This window comes from Macadamia integrifolia, chromosome 4 (genome assembly GCF_013358625.1).
Source record: "Macadamia integrifolia cultivar HAES 741 chromosome 4, SCU_Mint_v3, whole genome shotgun sequence".
NCBI classification, from domain to species: Eukaryota; Viridiplantae; Streptophyta; class Magnoliopsida; order Proteales; family Proteaceae; genus Macadamia; species Macadamia integrifolia.
Window position 1 is genome coordinate 21,058,319 of NC_056560.1, and position 26,518 is coordinate 21,084,836.

Genomic DNA, 26,518 nt, shown 5'->3' on the forward strand with positions numbered 1-26,518 from the left:
AATTAAAACCCCGTAAAAAAGAAAACATAAAATTGGAAAAATGTTATTCTATGGGAGAGTGTAACTCTTGTGCATGTTTTGGGGTCAATGAAAATGTGCGCAAGTGCATCCAGTAAGGTGAGATTAGGCATTTTGTGGGGGAGGAGGCACAACATCATTTCACTCCGGACCGTGTCTAGTTGTGGACACTACACTCCCCTATAAAAATTATTCTCTCTATAAAATTTAGGACAACCTAAAAATAGTCGTAAAGATACATGGTTTGCTTAGGAGGCCTATTCAACCATGATCAATGTGGTTCAATTGTCTTATTAGGCTAAAGTTTTCTTGCCAAGTAATTTCACAATTTTTCTTAAATTTTTGTTATTTTAAAATTCATTTATGAGATTGAGTTTCATGTCCGGATGCATAGCATGGGTTAGTGTCTCTCTATGTCTTCCTCCTCCAATAAAGAGAGGTAAATATGTCATTTCAGAGGAGGGAGGAGCTTGCATAAGCTCCGAACTCCATTTTTTTATAACCTGTGGTTTAACCGATCAAAAACCAAACCGGGTCCGTTTTCAGTTCACGCCTGGTCTGGTTTTGCAAAATGTTTACATCTCTATCAAAGCCCTTGGGGTTTAAGGAGTTTTGGCTGTAGTCGCGCCTCCCTCCCTTGGCTGTTGGTTCTCATCGTGTGAGAGGATGGCTTCGCTTCGTAGATCAGCGATGGCGGGAGCTAGGTCTATTGCATTTCGTTCCAGAAATGTAGTCTCTGAAACCCTTGCACCCAAAGCTACCATGAATTCCCTCTTCCCTCCCATAAGAACAACTCCTCGTGCTTCAAGGTAAACTCAAAAGCTTCCTTTGATCGTAAAACCCTAGCATCTGTTTTAATGGTGTTCTTTAGGATTTTCATTAATTTTCATGTTTTATCACTCCGTTCACTTTCAGGATGGTCATGGCGTTAGGAAGCGTGGAATCTCTGATGCCACTTGACAGTGCCATCGCTTCTACCCGTCTCGTATCCATCATCGCCGTTGACTCCAGTTGCTGGAGTTGGCTCTCTCAAGGTATCTTCAAAATTTTATAGGTTTTCGATGCTTTTTATAGTCTCTAAATGAATGCTGAAGATTTGGAGTAGTTCAATACTGTCATGTTTTTTGACTGTGTCTTTATTTGCTGCAAGTAATTTCATTCAAAACTAGAATTAAATTGATGCGTGAGGAATTCCAATCAGCTAGTGTTTTGTTGTTTAGTAACAATGGATGCGTCCTACTTAAATGTCAAATTTGTTATACTGAGTCTCTGACATGTTTGTTTCTACTTCATGGTATAGGACTTGCATTGCCGTTGTGACAAGGCCTGCTGGTTCTATCTGAGCAATAAATGCATCTCAGTTTTAATCAATTTGAAATTGGAAAAGTTCCTTCAAGCCTAGAATTTCTGGACGTTGTATTAAGCAACTATTGCTACATACTTTTATCAAGAGAATATTTTCTGTTAACTCATTTTTGGAGTATTTCTTAGTTCTCCAGGGATTTCCTTTCCCTTTTGTTTTTTCCACCCTTTTCTGCTGCATGTTGTATTTTGTTGGTAATATTGGAGATCATGTTTAGAAGATGATAATGTCAACTTTTACAGTTACTTTTTAATGATTTTTTGTAGTTTCATTTGGCATCATTTATTTCTTTCACATTCTGATTAAGTACAGTATCTTACACCAACACTTATATATTCTTGTTAGGATTTTTGAGCAGTTGCCCCTTAGCTTTTCTTGGGCATGTTGTATTTTTCTGGTAATATTGGAGAGCAAATGGTGAAGAACACTTTTAGAAGATGATAATGTCAGCAGCATCTACAGTTACTTCCATCAAATTCAAATGTCAAAAGTGTTTTCTGGAGAATCGTGAACCTTTAGGCATTGAAGGGAGTAATAAGGGGTAATTTGAGAGCAGGGGAGGTTTTGTCTATTCACGGCCGGTTAGAATGGAAAGATGTTGGGTTCTTGCTCTCCTACTTGGAATTGGGTTATTCATGTCCTTGGGATTTCACAGCTTTGTAGGAAAGGGAGCTTCTTACACAATTTTCAGATGATTCAGGGTTTGGGTGGTACCCCATTGAAATTTTCACAGTTCTTTTACAGATGCTCCTTCCATGCTGCCAGGCTGAACACCCCAACCCAATAGAGGGCTAAGTGTGGCCAACATGTTTGCCAAATTGCAAAGAAGATGTCAGTAGGAGTGGTTACAGTTCTAGGTTTAAACCTTGAGTCTATTGTTTTTTATTCCCTTCTTTCTGGCTTCACCGACATCCTTGTACTTTGTTCTTTGTATAGAAAAAATTATGTAGTTCCTCAAATAAGGGTTATCTTGGACCCTTGGTATCTATCGTTTTTCTTTTTCTTTTTTTTTTTTTTGGGGGGGGTGGGGGTTGGAGTTCCAAGTAAGGAGTTGCATGAGGAGCTTTCTAAAATGACGGTAGAGAGTTGGAGCAGCACATGTGAGTTGAATCAGGAGCTTCGTTTAGAGAAGTTACAGCTCTTAAATGCTCCTTCATATCTAGGATTGTCATTTCCTTTGTGAAAATAATTAGGGTCCAATGAATCAGCTCATTCCGTGGTGCTTGCCTCATTGGTGACAGCATATGGAAGGATTGGATCAAATATTTATGTCCTTTAGGTGCATATATTCATGGCTTTATGTTATGCCAATTCATTAGCTCATTAGGAACTTGTTCGATGAGGAAGAAGAAACATCATACCATGTAAATTTTTTGAGTATGAAATAGAGAGGTCTGACAACTCAATTTTGGTTCCTCATTTACCTGTAGTTTGAACTAATAAATAAGCCACTAGCCCAATTCGTCTAGAAAATTGAACAGCCCGTGTACATATATATGTGCACTGCATGTGCCTTTCCTACATAACGAATTTCATATCGTTATCACTTCTTTTATTTTCATCTCCAGGATGATCTTTAATAGACCTATAATATATTTCTGTGATTGAAGTTCGGTGCAACTGTGAAACAGGAAACCATTGTCCAGTTGCTGCTGAACATCAGCTAGTGATTGAATACTTCATAGCTTTTAATTTATACACTTTGGCAAATTTCTGGGAGTTAATTTGGTTGTGAGTGTTGATATATGATGAAGTGTTTTCCTGTAGCCGGAACATCTTAAATTTTATGGCTCTGTCTTTTTAATTGTAGTCAAACAAATAGGCAGTCAGGTTTCTTCTGCATCTTGAGAGTCAACTTTGGTTCTAATATTGTCAAAAATCGTAGCTAGAACATGATGTGTTCATTGATTTCCTCAAGTTTCACCTGGATCTTTCTTTTTATTGCAGTCCCTACCATAGGCTTCATGTTTCCTACTTGTTTGGTACCTTTATTCAGACATTGATCCTGTCATTGGGCGAAACTTTTTCCACTACTGATTTTCTTTCTATATTTCCTTCTGTTTATTTACCTAGGGTTTGCAGTTCCTCGGTGATGAAGACCCTAGGCCATCATAACTTGAAACCATATTGGTTTGCTCCTTGAAAGCTTCTCTTTGAATTTCTCTCAGTCCTGAAACTTCATTTTTTCCTCCCCCATTTTGCATTTACCCTTATTTTAATGGTCTTTCATCCCGTACATATTAAACAAAAGAACTATAGCAAGTCCAAGACGTTCTTCTATATTTGTGTTTGTGTTGTTCAAGTGTTTGATATTTCAGATTATATTTGGTGCTAGATTAGTTTTCATTCCTGAACTAGGTTTCCTGAGATAAATTTCAAGACACCAGCAGAACTGAAAAACATCTATTCCTTCCATACGATGAGAGGAAAATTGGTTGCTATTGCAATGATGGGAGAAAGGGCCTCCTACATAACCGAATTCGTTTATGGGGGATACCATGTCTGGGGCCTCCAGATCCTCTGCATCCTGTGCAGTGAATATCTGACGGCTGGACGCCCCTTCAGATGTGCCCCCAGCTCCCAAATGCTCACTTCCAATGCAGCGCTGCAGAGGATCCAGATTGTTTATGGGGGATACCATGTCTGGGGCCTCCAGATCCTCTGCATCTGGAGGATCTGGAGAGAGCTCTCTAGGCGGTAAAGCTATGCTTGGGGATGTGACCTTTAAACCATACAACTTTGTGCTAGAGGACAAGGGGATGAGGAGAGCGGATAAAGTTCCAAGCAAAGGAAGAGGAGAAGGAACTCGATGGAGGGGGGGACTAAAGGATTTTTTCAGGAAGGCAAGGAGGGGAGGGGGGAGAGAGTTTCATGAGGAAGCTAGGAGAGGGGAGTAAGAGAGGGGGACCAAGAGCCATTGGAGATGATGGTGGCAACTAGAGAGGATTTAGGAAGACCTAAGGAGTAGACAGCTCTAGCGCCAATGATAGAAAGGAGGACACCAGAAGGGTCCAGTTATCCAGCCAAAGGGAAGTGGAGAGGCCATCGGAGGTGGAGGACTGAATAGCTCTAAGGGCAGAAGACCAGAGGTGAAGGATTTGCCACCAGAGGGACCAATTCTCATGGGGACAGTCTAGAGGGACTCGGAGCGGAGGAGGGAAGAGTAGACTTAGGAGACCCAGATGCTTTTTTGCTTGGATAAAATTTTCTAGATGAGTTTAAGGGTAATAGCTGAGTTGACATTTGAGATTCTCCTAAGGCTGAGGCCCCCCTCAATCTTAGGGTGGTAAATAGATTCCTAGTTAATGGAATGGAGGAAGCGGGGAAGAGTCAGTCCCCTTCCAGAGAAAGGAGCACATGAGGGATTTCAACTTATTGATGGTAGAAATAGGAAGCTTAAACACACCAGCCCAAATATGTAAACAAGATTGAATTACGGATTTGGTAAGCTCAAGGCAACCGGCATAGGAAAGGAGCTTACATTTCCAGAGTTGAAGCTTTTTACGAATGAGATCAAGCATAGAGGTGCAATGGTGGGGAGATAGTTGGGAGGAAATGAGAGGCAACCCTAGGTATTTGATTGGGAGAGAACTCAACGTGAAGACCGAGGAAAGAAGGAGAGAGGATTTGAGATCAGTGGATGATTGAATGGATCTGGATAGAACTTCAAAAGCAAGGAAGAAAAGGAAGGGGGGAAACAAGACATCCTTGGCAAATGCCAACAGAAGCGGAGAAGAAACCGTTAGGGGACCCATTGACTAAAACCGTGAAATGAGGGGAGGAGATGCAGGAGTGAATCCAGTTAATGAAAACTGGAGGGAAGGCCATTTCATGAAGTACTTTGCAGATGAAGTTCCATCTAAGGGAATCGAAAGCATTATGGATGTCAATTTTAAGGAAGGTAGCCGGGGAATGGGACTTCCTATCAAAACTCGAACAATTTGTTGGCAGAGGATGATGTATCAGCTATGCTTCTACCTTTGATAAAGGCAGATTGATTTGGACTGGCAAGAGAGTCCACAACCAACTGAATCCTGTTCGCAAGGATTTTGGCTATGAACTTGTAGAGAAGGTTGCAGAGGGTGATGGGCCTAAAATTTGTCATGGATGAGGCCCCTTCCTTCTTGGGTATTAGATATATGAATGTATGTTTGATCCCACTGATTTGGGCTAGATTGAAGAAGAAACTTTGCACAGTATTGAGAAGATCTTGCTTGATAATGTCCCAACAATGAAGAATCCCATATTGAACCCATTTGGACTGGGGCTTTGCTATCTTTATGGGAGAGGATAGCAGAGGAGATCTCATCATCAGAAGGGATGACAAAGAGGGAGGGAATCAGATAGGGAGGGATGAATTTATTGAGGAGGCTAGAGGGGAAATCAGGGGGGGCAGAAGAGGAGGGAGGGTTGAATAAAGAAGCAAAGTAGGAGGAAGCCTTGGATTTGATAGCTCAGGGGAGCTAAGAGTGGTGTCATCACTAGCACCAAGATAAGGGATGTAGTTGAAGTTGTTCCTAGCTTTGAGGGATCTATGGAAGTAAGCCGAATTGGAATCGCCCAGCTCAAGCCATTTAATGCGAGATTTTTGCTTCAGAAAACTTTCTTCTTGGGCCAGGAGAGCGGCAAGCTCAACAGAGATGGTCTGCTCAAGAGCAAGGGAGAGATTGAGGAGGTCAATTTGCAGCCTAGCCTGGACAAAAGCCAATTTATCACGAGAGGATGTGACATTCGAGGAAATGTTGGTCAATTTGTGGCCTAGCTTAGCAGGATGTGTTATTCATCCTGTAAAGAGAATTGATTTTTTCAGTAACTGTCTGGGTTTGATTAGGAATTTCTATATGACTGTTTAGAAAATTTCCATTAGGCTTACATCGCCTTCTTTTTGTGAACTCAAATTATTCTCCTACTGAGTTATTACTGAATCCGAGTTTGTCAACTATGCTCACAGCCCCTTCTTTGTGTTTGCAATGTCACAATGCTGTCATCAACTCCAGCACCCTCTCGCCTCTTTGTCATTCAGAATTTTCCTATAGTGGTACCCAAATTCTCCTTCACCCCCTCCCTCCGTTCAATATAATATTCCACCACCGGATCCTGATTTCAAGATATTACAAATAAATCAGGAAACTCTTTAAAGGGCCCATCTTCACACTAGAGATCATGCAAAACTTCAGTTGCTTTCATCCTGAACCAAGAATCTCACCTTTTCCCTCAGTTCGTGAGGAATGTTTTATACGACCTTCGAAACCTCCATGCCATATGCATCAATTGCCCCTACCTGATTCTCATCTCCCTCCCACAACCCCATATTTGGAAGCTCTCTACTGTTTCCATCATTTTTCTTCCTTCAATCTCAATCTCAACCATTTCCCTAACAAAGCCACATTCACCCCTTCACCCCTTCACCCCTTCACAGGTCTTATAACTAAACCTTCATTCTTGTTAGCTCAACACACCAAATCACTGTGTGATATCTCCATTTATCCTCCTCTCCACGCCATAAAATATGGGATTTTGAATTTTACGTTCCGGCAAAAAAGGATGCCAAGTTTTGACATTTCGACAATTTTGGAACCACGAGTCATTTCGATCTTTTTCTTTTTTGTGCACTTGCTTTCGTGTCTTCTTCCTTTTGTAAACTGCGTGCTTCCCTGAACGGGGCTTCAACTAAATTTCTTTTGGTCTTGATATCAGGTTGCATTTTGAAATTCTTTAAGCAAAGTCTTCTATAAGTTTTTATACACTTGATAAAATGTCGGGCAATGGGAGCATATGTTTGTTTGGTGTTGGGACTGCCGGATGGAAAAATAGAAATGAGTCAAGTGCCCCCTTTTTTTTTTTTGGTGTTTAAACCTTTCCCCCAACCAACCCACCCAGGTGAGGCGGGAGTCGATTGGGCAGGGCTGTAACAAGCCACGGTGCTTACCAGCTGATCTTTCTGGCATCTCTGAGTGAAGTGCTTGGGAGCATATGTTTGTTTGGTGATTGGCACTGCCGGATGGAAAAATAGAAATGAGTCAAGTGCCCCCTTTTTTTTTTTTGGTGTTTAAACCTTTCCCCCAACCAACCCACCCAGGTGAGGCGGGAGTCGATTGGACAGGGCTGTAACAAGCCACGGTGCTTACCAGCTGATCTTTCTGGCATCTCTGAGTGAAGTGCTTGAATATTGCACATTTTAGGTACTGTGTTTCTTATATCAAATTGTGCAAATGCAGGTTGTTAATCGGAAGATGCATGGCTATGGACTTGCAGCTGATATATGGAGCCTTGGTTGCACTGTCTTAGAGATGTTAACACGTCTGGCTCCTTACCATCCTTTAGAGCCGGTGCAGAAGTATCACTTTTATGATCTATCTTTTCTCCCTATTACTTCTCATTTATCTCTTTTTATTTTTTGTTTCTTTCTGCCTGGTTTTTGACTTGTTGGTTCATAAATTATGTTTGGAATGATCAATTATTTCAAATATGAGAGGAAATGATACAGGGAAGAATGAAAAAATGGGAAAAGTACATTAAAATGGATAATAGAAGCCCCTAGAAATATGGATCACCTTCCAACCCTAACTTGTTAACCTCATTTGCCAGTCAATTATCCTTCTTGGGTCTGGATCTCTTTGATGATGTAAGAAAGACACTATTTTTTTTGACATAAAAGGAAACCAACTACACATTCGAATCCCCTTTGATCTTACAGACTTACACTGATAATACCCTAGGCAAAGCCTGTCTACGCCTGTATGGAATAAAGTGGTTGATGTAGCAGCGCTCTGATGAATCGACCCAAACCCGCTCCAGAACCCGGACCAAGACCTAGATCCAATTTGGGTTCCAAGTTACTGATTTGGGTTCAAGATCATTAGAATATTCTAGGATTTTATTTTATTTGAGAATATTTGTTATCTTTTATTTTAGGTTATTTTGGGGTTGCTAATAAGTAAGTAGAACTTTCCAATTTTAGTTTTATTGTGTTTCTATTTTATTAGATTTTAAATTAGGAAATTTCTTTTATGTTAGATTAATTTCCTAGTTGGCACTTCTCGTTTTTAGTAACTATTCTCCTACTTATGTAAGGCCATGGGCCACAGTTGTTTTAGTTGATTAATGAAAAGAATGAATTGATTGAAGAAACCCCCCCTGCATGGCTGTCTTCTTCCCCCCCCCCACTCTTGGTGCGATCACCCTCCCTGCCCCCCTTCTTCCTCTTCCCTGCGGTCTCTCTCTATCTCCCCTCTTCTGCTGTCTTTCTTCTTTCCCTCTTTATTTCTTCTTATTCTTCTTTTCTGGTTCTCTTCCAACAATCTCTGTTCTGGAAATCCATTACAGCTTATCCCCTCCCCCTAATAACCTGTTATCTTTTATTTACTTTTATGTTTCATTTTCTGCAACAGTCCACCCACATAAGGCTGCTGAAACTTTTCGAACAAGCTTCTGTTCAACCTTTGATTTAGGTTGAAGAAAACCAACATAAGGGCAACACTAATCCCTGAAGATTTACCTGGAAATAAGCCACAATCCTTGGGCTAATAGAAGCCTGCAACTGGGCTGCAACTGCACCCACCGCCAGGTTCCATTTTCAGGTTCTTCCATATCCTCCCAGCCTTCAGATCTGAGCACCCATCTTGTGACTTTAGTCGAGCTTTCCCTTGAGCCCCTTCGCCTGAGATTTCAGGCCTAACGGAGAAGATTTCTTCTCTCCTACTGGTTCTGCCGCCCTTGCTTCTGTCCAGAAGTCGAAGACAACCCAAATCGAGGGTTTTGTTTTAAATCCCCTTAATCTGGTTTTCCCATCGTACCCCTACAAAGCCCGTTTATGGCACCTTGTCCTTTAGTCTCTCATGAGTTCCTAATCCAGCCTTAAACAATAATACGAATCCCCACTTGTGTCCTCTTTCCTTAACCGACCCATTCAAACAGTGGAGATTTCTGGTTAATTACAATAGTGCCACTAATTCTTGCTATTTCAATTGAATTACAAGTTTGCCATTACCTCTTGGTACTTGGGTATTTACCCTTTGGATAGGTCACTTAATTACTGAATTGCCACTGCTTCTAGTATTTGGCCCTAAGCATTTAAGTGGGCCCACAGCCATCTTAGTTTGATCGCTGGGCCCCTGCATTAGTGGTCAAGTAACCAAACCAGTTGCGCCTGAGAAGACTCTTAGGCTAGATCCTAAACTTTCTCCAGAAGTTTCTAATACCAGATAACGCTGGGTTGCCAGAAAAACATCCAGCTAAATTGAATGTAACAAAGCTTTTAGAATAGAGCAATGCTGATTAGTGATAGGGAATGAAGAAATGTTTCTAGCGAATCCTGCAGTGCGCCTGAAAAGATCTTTAGGCTAGATTCTTAACTGTCCTCAAAAGTTTCTAATATCAGGTAACTCGTGTTGCCTGTAAACATCCAGCCAAATGAATCTGTTGAAGCTTTTGGAACAGAAAACACTGATGAGGGATAGGGAATGAAGAGATGATGTCTAAGTGAGTCCTGCAGAATAGGTTTAATTGTGATGTCACTGAATTAGTTAGCTGTAGATGACGGATGAGTAACCGTTCCAGTGATCATATCAATAACTTGCTGCATTGACCAGTATTGGTTGTGGACCATCTGTAATTTTATTCCTCCAATAAGTAGCCAGCTGGCAACACAAATGTTTACAAAATTTGGTAGTTTCAAAAGCAAGGAAAATTGCTTGTATCTGCACTAGTTGATATTGTTTGGAATCATCAATATGGTCTAAGAGTCCGAGTTGTTGCCTTGACAATGCTAATTTTCCAAATGCAAGATTGCTCAAGTCCTCAGTTAAATTTTTATTTCTTGTTGCTGATGAGCTTGGTTGCTAATGAGTAGTGAGAAATTCAAACTCTAATCTATTTTCCTTGCATCCTTGCCTCAAGCAAAGGAAGAAAGGACCGTTCTCCTCTAAGACTTTTCTGAAACCCCATTTCCCTTCTAGGCTGATATGTAAAACCTTCCACCAAAATATAAGGTCTTACTATGGGAGATTTGCTGATGCAGTTGGGCGATGGGTTTAGCAATTTCTTTTGATTTGTTTTCCTTTTTAAGAGTTAGAATTTAGTTTGGTAGTCTTTTATTTAAATTGGACTTTATTTCAGATTCTATATAGGTTAGTTTCCAATTTTAATTAGTTACCAATGTTATGCTTTGTATTTTCTTTTATAAGCCATGTAATACACTAGTGCAGACAGTTTGGAAGATTTTGAAGAACTGAACAATTGAAAACTGTTATGGCTACGGTGTGGCTTGCATCTCCCTCTTCCCATCCCTGATTTTCTTCCCTTCTTCTCCTCTCCTTTTTTTCTGGTTGTTTTCTTCCAGCCCCTGCTCTGGGCGACAGTAGCAGGTTCAGAAGAAATCTTCGCTAAAGCTTATCTCCAGTCGATTGATTTTGATATTTGGTTCGAAGGCTGCTACCTTGAAGGCGACCCAAACCCCAGAGAATCACCTCGTAAGTCTATCTTTGCAGTGGGTTACGAGACTGATTTCATGGCTGAACTTTACTCTACCGCCAGGTTCTATTTCTGGTTCTTCCCGCAGCCTCCTAGCCTACTGATCCAGGTGCTTATCTTGTGGGATCGATAGAGCCTCTTCCTGAGAAGCTTCGCCTAAAATTTAAGGCCAAACGGAGACCTGTCAAATGACCTCCATCGACCTGAGGCTGCTTTAGTTCCGCTGGTTTTTTGAGTTCTATCGTGACCTAAGGTTGAAGAAGGTTGTTTCTCTATAATACAAGTAAGGACAAATTGTTCGAATTACATAAACCCCCCCTTGACTGAGCTTTTGTTCTTTTATCCCACTTTCTTTAAATTTCCAGAATAGTCCCTTTTATTAAAGTTTTAGTTTTAGAACTACCCCAGATGCTATCTAGTTACTTCTAAAGCCCCGTTTGTGCTTACATTATAGATTTGCCACCCAAACTCTTAGTCTGAGCTATCTATTATTCTTGTGGGCCCATAAGCGACCCGAGTCCAGCTTTTGGAACCCAGATCTGCATCAAGTGGTATCAGAGCAAATTTCCTGCATGCAATTTTCATAACTATGGCAGGTCATGTCACTAATGCCGAGCTACACAAATTGTATCGTGAGGTACTTGAGAACCAATAGAAAATTAATGCCAAGGTTGAGAAGAATGAGGCAAAATATAACAAGTCCATGGATGAGACTCAAGGTGCCCTCACTAAGATTCTTGCCTTTATGCAATGGTCTGAAATGCGAGTTCATAAAGGACTACCTGCGCCACCTCCTTAATTTAATTCCCTACGGATTGAAGATACACCTCACCGGGTGCAACGTGATCCTATTATACCCCAGGATGTTACCCGGCAATTTTCTGACAGAGATTATGGCATCAAAGTTGAGGTTCCATAGTTCAGCGGTGAAAAGGGACCTAAAGAGTTTCTTGACTGGCTTACCAAAGTGGAGGGAATTTTTGGATATAAATCTCTTCCGAACGAGAAAAAGTGTGAAATCATCTTCACCGAGTTTATTGAGTATGCATGTTCATTGTGGGATGATGTCCTGTATGCAAAGTTTGTCAGAAGACTTGGACCCGTTACCAGTTGGGAGGTCATGAAGCAAATCCTGAATGAGTAATTTTTTCCTTTTAATTATGAGAAGGTAATGTTCCATAAATTGCTTAACTGGCAACAAGACAACAAGGATGTGGATACCTACACCCTCGAATTCCATAAATTTTCTTCAAAATGTCAACTTCAAGAAATAGACTAGCAACGAGTGATGCGATATATCAATGGGCTAAGTACTGAGATCCGAATCGAATTGGCTAACGCAGATTTCAGGTCCGTTGATGTGGTAGCGAGTCATGCCAAGATAGCTGAAGAGAAGTCCATTTATTGGAAGAGTATGCTCAAGACTCCTTCAGTTTATAGACGTCCACCACGCGTGGAGGAAAAGAAGCTTGAAGCTCGTAGAGTTGAAAAAAGGTCAGAGTTCAACAAGGATACCGATGGGGTGAAGAACATCATATGTCATAGTTGTGGCGAGAAAGGTCACTACTCTAACAAGTTCCCAACAAGATCGTTTTGTGAATGCAACAGAGAAGCAACCGACAGAGAAGTGAAGTTATCCCCTCGATGAAGATGATATTGATGATGATGATGAGGATGATGTAGAAGCTCATTCCACTAGTCTTTCATCCTTTTCAGACTAGTTGACAAAGCTCCTCTCTTCAGACAGAAGGGTACTTTCCTGCACGGTTTCGATCCTACTGATGTTCATACGGTTGTTGATACCGGAGCAGAAGCAAACTTCATTTCTGCTGAATTTGTTCGAGCACACAACCTTCCACAGAAGCAGCTTTTCAACAAGATTCACGTGTAAGGTTTTGGACCCACAGCTCAAGACGAGACTCCTGCAGGTGTTTGAGTACATCTACAGTTTGGGCCACTACAGTACCATGTAACTTGCTTGGTCACCCCATCGGCGCAGTGCGACATTCTTCTAGGGCGATTTTGGCAGCGATGTGTTGGTATCCTCTATGATGGTGCGTGGAACTCCATCAAGGTGAAGCACGAAGGGTGTACGTATTTAATGTGGCCACACGCATTATCAGACACCCGTCATTTGCTTCGAGATATGTGCCACCTCATCGACGAGAAATTTACAAGGGTATCTTGGGAGCACTACCTAACTCGACGGAGTCGAGTTCCTTTAAGACCAGGAGAGCTGATGCAGTTGGGCGATGGGATAAGAAATCTCTTTTGATTTGCTTTCCTTGTTTAGAGTTAGTATTAGTTTGGTAGTCTTTTATTTAAATTGGATTTTATTTCAGTTTCTATATAGGTTAGTTTCCATGTTTAATTAGTTACCAATGTTATGCTTTGAAATTTCATATATAAGCCATGTAATACACTAGTGCAGACAGATTGGAAGATTTAGAAGAATTGAACAATTGAAAAACTGTTATGGCTACAGTGTGGCTTGCATCTTACTCTTCCATCTCTGATTTTCTTCCCTCCTTCTCCTCTCCTTTTTCTGGTTGTTTTCTCCCAGCCCCTGTTCTGGGTGACTATAGCAGGTTGAGAAGAAATCTTCGTTGGAGCTTATCTCCAGTCGATTGACTCTGATATTTGGGTCGAAGGCGACCCTAACCCCAGAGACCTCCAAAGTCTATCTCTGCAGTGGGTTACGAGACTGATTTCAAGACTGAACTTTACTCTACTGCCAGGTTCTATTTCTGGTTCTTCTCGTAGCCTCCCAGCCTGCAGATCCAAGTGCTTATCTTGTGGGATCGATAGAGCCTCTTCCTGAGAAGCTTCGCCTGAAATTTCAGGCCAAACCGAGACCTATCGAATGAGCTTCATCGACCTGAGGCTGCTTCATTTCCGCTGGTTTTTTGAGTTCTATCGTGACCTAAGGTTGAAGAAGGCTGTTTCTCTATATTACAAGTAATGACAAACTGTTATAATTACATAAAACCCCCCCTTGAGTGAACTTTTGTTCTTTTATCTCACTTTCTTTAAAATTTCAGAGTGGTCCCTTATATTAAAGTTTTAGTTTCAGAACTACCCCAATTGTTATCTAGTTACTTCTAAAGTCCTGTTTGTTCTTCTATTACGGATTTGCCACCCAAACTCTTAGTCTGAGCTATCTATTATTCTTGTGCACTCATAAGCGATCCGAGTCCAGCTTTGGAACCCAAATCTGCATCATTTGCCTAGAGAAAGTGAATACATGTGACATGCTACATAGAAGAAGACCCAATAGGTCTCTCCTACCTCAAAGATGTAATATGTGCATGACAGATGAGAACACGGTAAATTACTTGTTCATTAATTGTGATTTTGTGGAGGAGGTATATAGCACCATTTTTTTTTTTGGTGGCTTTTAGGAATTTGTTGGACTGCATCTGTAGATTTTAGACATTCATGATCTAACATGCTTTTGGAGTTCCATCCCTTTCAGTAAGAGGGGGAAACGCTGTGGAGATTCATTTCAGAAGCGAGGACAATTGTGTTTAAAGATGAAAAGCAATCAGCTAAGAAGATTTGCCAAATGATTATGGTAGTTGCTATAGGTCGCACACTGTGTCACTGGTTAACTTATATCCCAAGGTGTTCTATTTGATTACATCATGACTCATTAGAGAATGGGGGCAGGTGGCAAGGTCTAGAGCACAGGAAGACGTCATATTAAGTGAATGGTCAGACATCTACATCAGCTGTTACAACTCAACTCAGCTCAACCTTCCCAACTAAATGGAGTCGGTTTTATGAAGCCTTATTCTCCATTCAGCTCTATTTAAAGCTATACTTGTTACAAGTCCTAAGCTATGCATGTCTTTCCTCGCCACTTTTCCTAGTCATTTTAGGTCTACCGCTGGCTCTTTTAGCTCGTTCAATCTGAATTAAATCACCCCTCCTTCCTGGTGCATTCAAGGCCTCAGTTACTCATCTATACAACTGTCAAACTGAATTTTGATGGAAGTAGCATGGGCAACCTGGGACTGGCAGAGATTTGAGGTGTGTTTTGAGACTGCATGGGTTATCTTGCTGGTGTGCTCAGGACCAGTTGGACATACTGACTCTAAAACAGTGGTGATCGAAGCAGTTATCAAGGTCTATCACCATATGCATCTAGACCATGGAGTCATCTTGTGGTAGATAGTGACTTAGCGTTTGTAATAAAATGGTTATCAGACAATTCACACCTTCTTTGGACGTTGGCATCTCATTAGGGCAGCAACAGCTATGTGTACCAAGAAAACATGTCGTTCTCATGGAAGGAAGCCAAGATCTACTAAGCAGATGCTATGGCCAAAGAAGGGGTGGGTAGAGAGTTGATGTATATAGGGCTGTATAGGGCCATCTTTATTGTATAATACGTGTGGCCTGTTGTTTCACTGTAGAGGTCCTGCCTTTTGCCCCTTTTTTGGTGGAGTACATGTTCTTTTGGCCTTTCGGCCCAATAAAATTTTGTTACTCTTTTTCATTTTTTTTAAAGACTCATCTAATGTTGACATGGAGTTGGAGGTAATGTCCTTAGGGATACACTTCAAATTAGATAACTCGTGATGCTCTGGATTGTATCTGAATTAACCTGGAAGCATGGTGGATGAAATACTGGTTCAAGAGTTCTCACCAATGTGTCTTAATTGAATTTTGCATTGTTAGTGGAATCATAATCTTCTTGGATATTGTTCATCGTCATTGGTGCAGTTTCTGTATCCAATGGCATCAGCCTCTAGTGTACTCATGTGACTTGCAGTTACACATGTTGATGCTATTACTCAGATGAGTGCTTTTTTAGCATATTCTCAAGTATTGTTTACATATTTTCCTCATATGTCTGCATATTTAGCTATTCTTTCTGTTTCTGACACTATATATGGACCAAGTTATTTTAAATGTGTGCTCAATTATGTACCAATTAAAAGGATGGATCTGTCACCATTCAAATTTATTGAGGCTACAATTTCTCTTCCTCCATTCCTGTCTGTGATTCGAAATGGTTAGTGCTCGAACTAGCAGTCTACTCTCTTTCAATTTTCACTGCAACCATCGTTTTTATTTTTTATTTTTTTAAAGTCCGGCATCACATACATTTCTGTGTACATATTAGCTGTTATACAAGATATTTCATCTACTTCCATGTTTTCTACCTTACTGCATATCTTGCCTTGCCGTTCATCCATATTCTATACTGATGGTGTGGTGTACAAACTTCAGTTTTTGTTTGGAGTTTTACCCCCTGTTTATCTCCCTGACATGGCAGATGCAAGCAGTATTTAGGATTGGCCAAGGAATACCACCACCAATTCCTGATTCTCTATCAAAAGATGCTCGGGATTTCATCGACCAATGCTTACAGGTTAACCCAGAAAAGCGGCCCACTGCTGCTCAGCTCTTGAACCATTCATTTGTGCAGCGGCTACTACCAGCTTCATCACTCCCAGGATCCGCAGCTTCATCACTCCCAGGATCTCCTTCGCCTCATAACAGCAGACAGTCTTGAGTTTTGTCTTCCATCAATTTTGGTGCTGAAATATTTGAGGTAAAGATCGTTTTGTATGTTTCAAGCATTATAAATTAAGGTTGCTGCCATCTGCAGAACTTGTTTAGACACTGTTCAAGTTACCATGTTGAATTACAGGATCCATGGTTTTGAACACCTTGGATACTCTGTCTAGGGTAATCCAGCCAGGGCCTGACATGTGACTTTTGAATGCATATGGGTTGGTCAAACTGACAAGGGATCCCACACCCATCTCATTGGACAACCTTCCAGCTCAAAACAAGTAGTGTTAATGCAGTAAAAGTGAGTTTAGCATTCAAAAAATTACAATTGCCACTATTCATCACACTAAAATGGGATCCTTGTAATTTATGAAATTTAAGGTGTACTTTTTAACCACACTGACCATTGAGATGGTTATGTGGTCTTCAATCACATGGACCCACCCATAATACATGGCAAATTGTGACAGATACCAATGGTAATGAGTGGTCGTATAGTTTTGTCACACTGATGATGAAGAACGGCAATTCGCTTCATCATTTTCTTCTTTCAATGTGGCTATAGAACAGATTCTGCCTTCCTAATTTCTTTTTGCTACTCTACTTCTATCAATATCCTGTAATTTGGTGATCTGTTGCTGGATGTGCACAGTTTTAACTTTGCTTGCATGTCTTATATATAGTCCAACTGGGTGATATCCTGCTGAAACCCCTAAGCCCTCCATGCTGCACACCAAGGGTCAATCTAGCCGTGAATCTAGAGCACCAGAAGGGCATGCATAAGGCTGATGCTTGTATACTCTATTTTTCCAAGTTGAGAGATTCTCTACATTGGAGAGCAACTTGTATTTTCGTCATCCCTTTTTCCCCTTGTGGGGTAATTGATTTCTTTAAATGATTGTTTAGTGTGCAATCGTTTTCTTTTCAGTAGATAAGTGGGAATAGGGGAAGTTTTTGTGTTTTTTTTTTTTTTTTTTCTGTTTGTAAAATTAAATTTTAGTTTGTATATAAGTTCCAAGTGTATCAAAAATGTAATTATTTTTTCGTCATGTATCGGATGAGGCAGAGTTGTATCTTCAGAAAGTCTCATGCACTGAGGGTTTTTGTTGGTTTAGTGTGCCTATTTAGTGTTTCGTTTGTTGTGTTTTCTATATCAGATAGCAATGTTTGTTGTAAGAGGCCCAAGTTAATAAATAAGGCTTTATTATGAATGTGGCCCATTGGGAAACCAACGTTCCCTTGGGTTTTGGGTGACAAGCACTGGCCATTGAATGAGTGAGAGTTTCTTCTATTTTATTTAGATTTCAAGACTCCCCTCTCCAGAACTTTGCATTAATGTAGTCTATATCATTACAAATTTCAAAGAGAATTAGAAACAAGACATCATGTAACTATGTAAGTAGGGACATACCTGAGAGCAGACTTGATCAAAATAGATATACTGGCTTGGGATAGAGGGGGGGATTTTGACACCTAGATAGATAGGTTTAAGGTTGGATTGCCACGTTTCAAATCCAGATTCTCTCTAACCCCTCCAGCCCCTCCAGGGCAGTCCGATAGCTAGGGGGACCTGCATGTATGCCAAGGCCCTCCCGGCCGTCGGATGCAAGCTGGAGGGCTGGAGCATTGGAGAGGATCTGGACGCTATCAGTACTTGATAGGGACTGCGGGCTCTCCTCTGTTTTCTCATTGGAATTCAGAGAGGAGGTAACCCTTCTTTGGAAAAATTGGACGTTAGGAAACTATTCAGTTTGGCTGCTAAGGACTCATTTTTCGTATGTCCCCGCAAATAAATAAAAGGAACTTGAGATTTGGAGAGCTATTGTAAACTATAAACTTTAGTAAAACACAAGATGAAACTTCAAGACCATACATATGTTTACATCATTCCATAACCTAAAATCACACGAGGAAATACAGAAAGCGGAAACCCACATATAAAAATTATCAATCATTTAGAGCGTTAAGCCTGAACCTTGCAATTTATGTTCTGTGATTCGATCTAGCTGCTCCATCATCTCATGTGTTAGGTAAGTCGTCGAATCTCCAACTTTACCTTTCCTGAATAAAGCACTGTATGTAACACCAACAGGATTTGTTGCAGCCGTATTCACTGCTAAATTACTCAAATTCTCGAAACTGCATAGTTTTATTATTTGATCAACTACCCCTTCCTTCTCTTCTATTGAGGAGAAAGGGCATCCCATAAACTCTGCCATCCTTTTCAAGTGAAGAACAGGTTCCACCTGCATCTCGTCGTACTTGAGGAAGAGCAGACTTTGAGGCCGTTCCAAGCTTGCTTTCCAATACCCCAACACATGATCCCAAAATGGCCCAAATTCAGATATCCCTTTGCAAAACAACTCAAAGGTTTCTTCCAATGTCAGAGGTTCCATTGAACTGTTCTTTGATCTTAATTTGTTGATAAAATGCCAATAGGACACTAAAGTATCATTAGTGTTCCTACAAATATAAACTATTCGGCAACCAGAATGTCTTACCGATTGTGGTAGCGATGTGTAAGGCATGTGAGTAGCCAACAATCTAGGTGATGAAAGGATGTCAAGGTTAGGAATCCGATCACCATTGACATTGTTGTTGTATAACCTTATCTCCAATGTCGGAACGAGATCATGAGAGTTGAATTTGTGCAAAGGATGTTGGTGATCATCTAGAGAATGGGATTTACGATTCATGACGGCGAAGACTAGCGATTTCAGCCAAGTTGTACCACATTTGGGGGTGGCAGCGATAAGGATATCAGTCGGATGTGCTTTGAAGTGATCTTGAACTGCCAATGGACCAATCCCAACAATATCGGAACTGTACCAAAAGCTTTGATATTGGTACATTGGATTACCAAACCAACTTTTTATTGTGGGAAGGGTTGCAACAGTCTCTTTGAGTCTCTCGTGGATTCTCTCATCTTCTTCCTCTTCTTCTTTGCTCTTGGGAGCAAAACACGTTTTGTAAGGGATGTTGTCAGCCATGAGTGGAAGAAGAAGAAGAAGGAAGCAACTTGGTCTGTCTAGACCTATCTGAGAATTCTTTATATCAGTGTTGGGGAACGAAAGGTTCCTTCCTCATCACACAAAGTGATTGCTTCAAATTGTGGTGCAAACAAGTCGTCCATCAAGAATTATTTATATCAGTGTTGGGGAACGAAAGGTTCCTTCCTCATCACGCAAAGCGATTGCTTCAAATTGTGGAGCAAACAAGTGGTCCATCAAGGGAGAACAATTTCACGTGCAGTAGTGCTGTAGTTGTTGGTGAGATGGCCATCCGGCCTCATCACAGAACCACAGTAACGGTCACTCCGTTAGGGAAGGAGTAATTTCAGGAGTAATGGTAGGGCGATTTCGCTGATCGGAAAAGATCCGTTGTTCAACGGATCTTTGGACTCTATCTCTATAAAAGAGTGAATAGTAAAGTTGGAAATACATACGCATATGATCAGTCAGTTGAAGCCCTAAAATTTCTAGAAACCTTCTCTGTCTTCTTCATCCTCTGTTTCTGAAACTCCTCTACACTGGTATCAGAGCTACGGTCGAGATCTAAAGCACCGCCGATAGCTAAAGCTTGGGTGATCAGAGCCGATTGGAGACCAGTTACCCTCATCGAACTAATTTTCTTGCATCTGAGGTCAGACGGCACGGTTTTCGTCCCAGGCAAGCATCGGCGATTACAACACTCTCAACTACTTGAGTTTCTGAGGATCGAGCTGCTCGGCGGTGGCTGAACTTGACGTTTCTTCTTCTCACCCATCTTGATCAGAGCCGTGAGAGCAGTAAGCACCGGTCACTGCTGATCTTACACGGCTGAGCATTCCAACACCGCCGACCCTATTGTTGAGAAATTTTCAAAGGGATCACCTCTGCTGCAGGCCCCACAACACCTTATTTTCTTTTTATATATTGCTAGTTGTTGCCGACAGGTAAGTGCAACTCAAGATATTGGACCTTTTTTTTTTTAAATATTCATCCTCACATCACTACTCTGCCACATAAGTCTCACTGTTTTATTACTTTATAATTGTCTTTATATGTGAGGATATTATTTGTTTATATAATACTCTCTGAATTGGTTTAAAAAAAATATTATTCTATTTATTATTTTAAAACCAATGTCATATCATGCTGGCTGAATTGGTTTAAAAATATTAGTCTATTAAAACAAATGTTCATTGTCTCTAATACATGTAATGTTAACAAAATAGATTTATAAATTGATTAATTAAGTATATCCTATTGCTGTTACATATATTTTTTTACTGTCAGCACTATGTTATACTTCGATTGATATGCTGGGATGTTATGCGAACCCCATAAGGATTAATATTCGACATCTGAATATAATAATAGAACCCTCTTCTTTACTGAACATTTCTTTTTCTCTGGAATTTTATTTGATTATATAATACCTGTTCATTTATATCATTATTTACAAAAAAAAATCTTATGTTTAACAAATTGCATATTTGAATCAAATCGACTGACACCATAACAAATTATTGAAGCCATAGAGAATCCGAATTTAACACGGAAAGAAATGTTGAGTTCGTATTAAGATAATTAAAAAATAATAATAATAAATAATAATAATAATAATAGTAATAAGAAAAAAAAAAGGGAGGAAAACCTATATGTAAGAACATATAATTAGAATAGAGAATTAAACTTGTTCATTATTCATTTTTCAGAACACCATCATGGCTGGAAAACCCTTGTCACATGAAATCAACAACATTGAGAGATTGAATGGGTCGAACTATGAAACTTGGAACATGAAAATCACACATGTGTTGATATATGAGAAGATGGACCATGTTCTGGAACCAAGACCTGTGGTTGGGGATGATGCTACCCTCGCAGAGATTAAAGCTGCGGAAAAATGGGCTGAAGATGACAAAAGAGCCCGAAGCATGATCCTCTTGAAGATGGAAGACCATCTGATGAAGGTGTTCAATAAACACACAACTACCAAATCTGTAATGGAAGCTGTGAGGGCCAAGTATGATGTGAAAACTGAAACCCACACTCAACTACTGACTCACAAATATAATAGTTGTAGAATGACTGAGGGTGAGGATGTTGTGGATCATGTCAACAAAATGTTGGTTTTGGCTCAAGACTTGGCTGATGCTGGATCAGAAGTGTCAAATAACTACCAAGTATCCACCATCATTAACAGTTTGCCCCCTTCTTGGGCAATGGCACAAACCGCACTGAGATTCCTGGGGGACAATCTCACTATTGATAAACCTCCCCAACAACTACAATACTATCAGCAATGCATGATGACAAAGTCCATGGGTGAATTACATATAACCCAGTCTAACCCAACTCCGCCAGAGATTGACCAAGTGGAAACATTGGCACATCAGTACCGATTTCGTCCCAATGCCAACCAGCTCCGCCCCGACAATAATCAGAATAAGTTCAAAGGGAAAGGAAAAATGAAGTCTAGGAATTTTCAAAAGGTGCCACCTGGAGCATGTTACGAATGTGGAAAATTCGGTCACTTTAGGGCTTCCTCCCCTAAGAAAAAGAACAAAGGAAATACTCCACATGCACCACCACCAAACACTCAGCGGAAAGAATTTATTGGCACATTTGAGTGCAATTTATCTGGACAACAGTATGAGGGGTGGTGGATCGACTCAGGTGCGACACGTCATATTGCAAGGACCACAAGAGGACAACAAGAGATGAAGACTCTTACACCTGGTGACCATAAGATCTTCATGGGCAACAACTCGTATAGTGAAGTTCGAGGTGTTGCAGACTATGTGCTTGACCTCGGGAAGGCTAATTTTCATCTGAAGGATGTAATATATGCCCCCCGACATGCGTCGGAATTTGATTTTTGTACCAGCTCTAGTTAAGAAGGGCCTTGAAGTGCGCTTCACTAGCTCTGAGGTCACCATTGGAAATCATGGTCGATCTTTTGCTTCAGGACGATTTGTCCCTGAGCAAGACTTGTTCTTACTTTCTACTGTTGAAAATGTAACCTCTAATATTATTAATGAAAATGCACCTGGATCATTAGTTTATATTGATTGTGCAAATCTTGTTGATTCGTATATATGGCATATGAGACTAGGGCACCCTGGAATTAAGAAAATGCAACAAATAATTAAATTAGGTTTAGTTCCTAAGTTATCCAAAGTAGAATATGATGTATGCGAACATTGTCTCTCTAGTAAAATGACTAGGAAACCCTTTTTAGTGGGAGTGTGAGCAAATGAACTTGGAGTGGTACACTCTGACATCTGTGGACCACTCAATGTGAGTATCCATAGTGGTAAAACTTATTTTATCACATTCACAGATGATCTATCCAAGTATGGATATATTTACTTGCTTAATAGGAAATCTGAAGCATTTGAATGTTTCAGACGCTATAGAACTGAAGTACAAAATCAGTTGGAAAGAAATATTAAGGTTCTAAGAACCGATCGTGGTGGAGAGTATAACTCCAAAGAGTTTGAAAATTTTTGTGAGGAACATAGAATCATTAAACAAAAGACAATGTCTTTCACACCACAACAGAACGTTGTGGCTGAAAGACGAAATAGAACACTACTTAATGTAGTGCGTTGCATGTTATCACATTCTTATTTCTCTAAGGAATTTTGGGGAGAGGCCATTCTCACAGCAAATTATATCCTGAACAGAATTCCTACCAAATCTGTTGAGACTACTCCCTATGAAATGTGGACAGGTAGAAAACCAAACTTAGAAAATCTAAGAAAGTGGGGATCAGTAGCCCATGTACTAATACCTGAGTCATATAGGAACAAGTTAGATTCTAGAACGATCAAATGCAAGTTCATAGGATATCCTGAAGGATCAAAGGGATATAGGTTCTATCACCCTGAAAAAGGGGTAATTGAGAGTCATAATGCGGAATTTCTAGAGAAACTAGAAGAGGAACCGCAACAGGAAGATGTAGAACCCCTGCATGTCATTGACGATGACTATGATTTTGACCCTCAAGAGGAACCAGGAATTTTTGATAAAGGAATCCAAGTTCCTGAAGATCAAGATGATCATCAGAGACAAGAACCAGAACCTAGGGTAAGTGGGAGTAAAAAACTAGAGCACCCCCAACTTATTTAGATGACTACTACCTTTATCTTTGTGAGTCATCTTGTCATACAGTTGACACATACATGGAAGAAGTAGTTGATCCCATAACCTATAGTGAAGCGATGAAATCGCGAGAATCAGATGAATGGTGGAATGCCATGCAGGAGGAAATTGATTCTATCACAAAGAATCAAGTATGGGAACTTTGTGACCTACCAAAGGGTAGAAATTCTATAGGTTGCAAATGGGTACTTAAGAAAAAGTATAAAGTGGATGGGTCTATTGATAAATTTAAGGCCCGATTAGTAGCGAAAGGATATACACAAAAAGGAGGAATATAGACTACCAGGAAACATATTCACCGGTAGCAAAATTTGCCTCTATTAGACTGATATTGGCACTTGTTGCATATTTAGACTTAGAATTATTCCAGATGGATGTGAAAACTGCCTTTCTTAATGGCGAGTTGGAAGAAACTATATATATGCGACAACCTGAAGGTTTTCAGGTTGTGGGACAGGAAGATAAAGTATGTAGACTTAAAAAGTCTCTGTATGGACTAAAACAGTCCTCACGTCAGTGGTACCTAGTATTCCACAAAATGGTCCTTAAGTTAGGATTCGTGGCAAACCAGTTGGACAACTGTGTATATATTTTGAAGAGTGGGAGTAGTTTTATTATTCTTTCCTTATATGTTGATGACATACTGTTGACTGGAAATGACTTAAATATGCTACACAGAACCAAGTATGAACTTAGTAACAGATTTGAAATGAAGGATATGGGGGAAACATCCTATATTCTAGGAATTCAAATCATTAGAGATCGAACACAACGTAGATTGTGTTTGAGTCAGAAGAAATACTTGAACTCTGTGTTGAAAAGATTCGGGATGCAGAATTGCAATCCCTCTTCAACTCCAATAGTATTGGGAAAGACTTTATCAAAAAGTCAATGTCCTCAAGAAGGACAGGAAAAGTTGAATGTACCTTATGCTCAGGCAGTAGGTAGTTTGATGTACGCAATGTTGTGTACACGATCGGATTTGGCCTATCCAGTCAGTTTGGTAAGTAGATACCAAAGCAATCCTGGCTCTACCCATTGGGAAGCTGTGAAAAGGATTATGAAATATATTAAAGGAACTAAACACTTGAAATTATGTTTTCAAGCAGAAAAGCTTGAGGTTATTGGATATTCCGATGTTGACTTTGGAAGTGACAGAGATGATTGTAAGTCCACCTCTAGTCATGTGCTCATATATGGAGGAGCAGCAGTTTCTTGGGGTAGCAAGAAACAAGGGTGTGTTGCTAGGCACACACAAGAAGCTGAGTATGTTGCTTGTAGTATGGCAAGTACTGATGCAGTCTGGATAAGACGTTTTTTAAATGAGTTTGGGCTAGATCTTGTAGATGGACCAGTGGAAATATTCTGTGATAACCAAGCAGCAATAAGCTTGATACACAGTGGTGCAAATAGCTCAAGGGGAAAACATGTAGAAATACAGTACCACTATATTCGAGATATAATAGAAAAAGGTGAAATTAAAGTAACCTATATACCTACAAGTGATATGGTAGCCGATCCCCTCACAAAGGGAGTTCATGCGGAAGCTTACATTAAGCATGTAAATTTAATGGGACTTAGAACAGTCTAAGTCTTGAATAGGAATTGAATGTTCCTCATCATGACCATGTTTTTATTGTTCCTGGATATGGGAACGGAAATGGAAATGGAAATGGAAAGGGAAATGTCGCGATAGATGTTCTTGGAAATTAGAACTCTAAATGGAATTTTCATTAAGGTAATTCTTGGAAATGGGAAAGGAAAATGTGTATTCGGCCAGAATGGTCAAGTGGGAGATGTTGGTGAGATGGCCATCCAGCCTCATCACGGAACCACAGTAACGGTCACTCCGTTACGAAAGGAGTAATTTCAGGAGTAATGGCAGGGTGATTCCGCTGATCGGAAAAGATCCGTTGTTCAACGGATCTTTGGACTCTATCTCTATAAAAGAGTGAATAGTAAAGTTGGAAATACATACGCATATGATCAGTCAGTTGGAGCCCTAAAATTTCTAGAAACGTTCTCTGTCTTCTTCATCCTCTGTTTCTGAAACTCCTCTACAATAGTGACCCCTAACTGCACATTTCACTGCAAGATTGCTCAGCATTTCACGTGTTGTGTCTGGCCATTGGCAGTTTGGCACATGGGATTGAAGAAAGTAAACTCGACAAGTGGACACCGATTGTATATGCATGATTGAAAGAAAGGTTCATCATATACAAGTGATAACTTCAAATGGTGGAAGAGTTCATCAAGTGGTTCACACAATGCACAGGTCGCGCTGCAAGATTTCTCAGGATTGAAGAAATTAAGCTGGACAAAAATGGACACCGATTGTATGCATGATTCTCCACTTGGATGCTAGGGGATATTAGGATGCTTGAGAGAGAGAAGAGACTAGTGACAATCCGATCTAATCAGGTGGGAATCGGATACAATGGGTTTAGTGCCTAAATCAGTCCGATTGAACCAATCTCAGAAGGATGAAGAAAATGAATTGGAATCGGCCATGATCCAATTGCAATTCAGGGGTAGGCGACTAGGATTGACAGGAATTGGATTCGGAATCGGTGACCACTGATTCTGATCCAAATCACACGGTTTACCAATCAGATTCCCAATTCTTCAAATATGAGTCTGATTCTTAAAGTCTCAAACTCTTATTTTTGTGCAACTTAAGGAACAGAAAACTTGATATAAAGAAAGAAACGAAAGATTTCATACACGGTCATGTATGAACATAAACAACCATGTATATGTATGAAAACTGATCCCTAAAGAAAAAGAGCAATGATCGTTCAACTTCATGATGGCCCTATCATGAGGCGGCCAGATACAGGCCACTGACCACTCAACTTCATGATGGCCAGCCCTATTGTTGTCCATTGCAAAGCCAACGATAGGAGGTGGGGTAATAAAGGAGATCTGGGCGAGCCACAAATCCCTGATAATGGATTACGTTTATAAGGTCACTTTAAGATGACTA

The 26,518-nt window shown here is 40.3% G+C and overlaps 2 protein-coding genes across 2 annotated transcripts in view; one reads left to right on the forward strand and one right to left on the reverse strand.

Annotated features, from left to right (window-relative positions):
• LOC122076317 (wall-associated receptor kinase 3-like) overlaps window positions 1–17,529 on the forward strand; it is a 28,308-nt gene extending 10,779 nt beyond the window's left edge. The window contains exons 4-7 of the mRNA XM_042641631.1: window positions 972–1,052; window positions 7,600–7,710; window positions 16,137–16,415; window positions 17,062–17,529. Coding sequence (XP_042497565.1) covers window positions 972–1,052; window positions 7,600–7,710; window positions 16,137–16,376 — 432 coding nt within the window. The 3' untranslated portion in view covers window positions 16,377–16,415; window positions 17,062–17,529. The remainder of the gene's footprint in view (window positions 1–971; window positions 1,053–7,599; window positions 7,711–16,136; window positions 16,416–17,061) is intronic.
• An 804-nt stretch (window positions 17,530–18,333) lies between these two features.
• Window positions 18,334–19,368, reverse strand: LOC122076318 (cytosolic sulfotransferase 5-like). Its single transcript, XM_042641632.1, has one exon. The coding sequence runs from the start codon at window positions 19,366–19,368 to the stop codon at window positions 18,334–18,336; it is 1,035 nt and encodes a 344-aa protein (XP_042497566.1).
• Between the last annotated feature and the right edge of the window lie 7,150 nt (window positions 19,369–26,518).

Coding starts and splice junctions, on each gene's coding strand:
- LOC122076318 (XM_042641632.1), bottom strand. CDS start 19,368: ATGGCTGACAACATCCCTTACAAAACGTGTTTTGCTCCCAAGAGCAAA.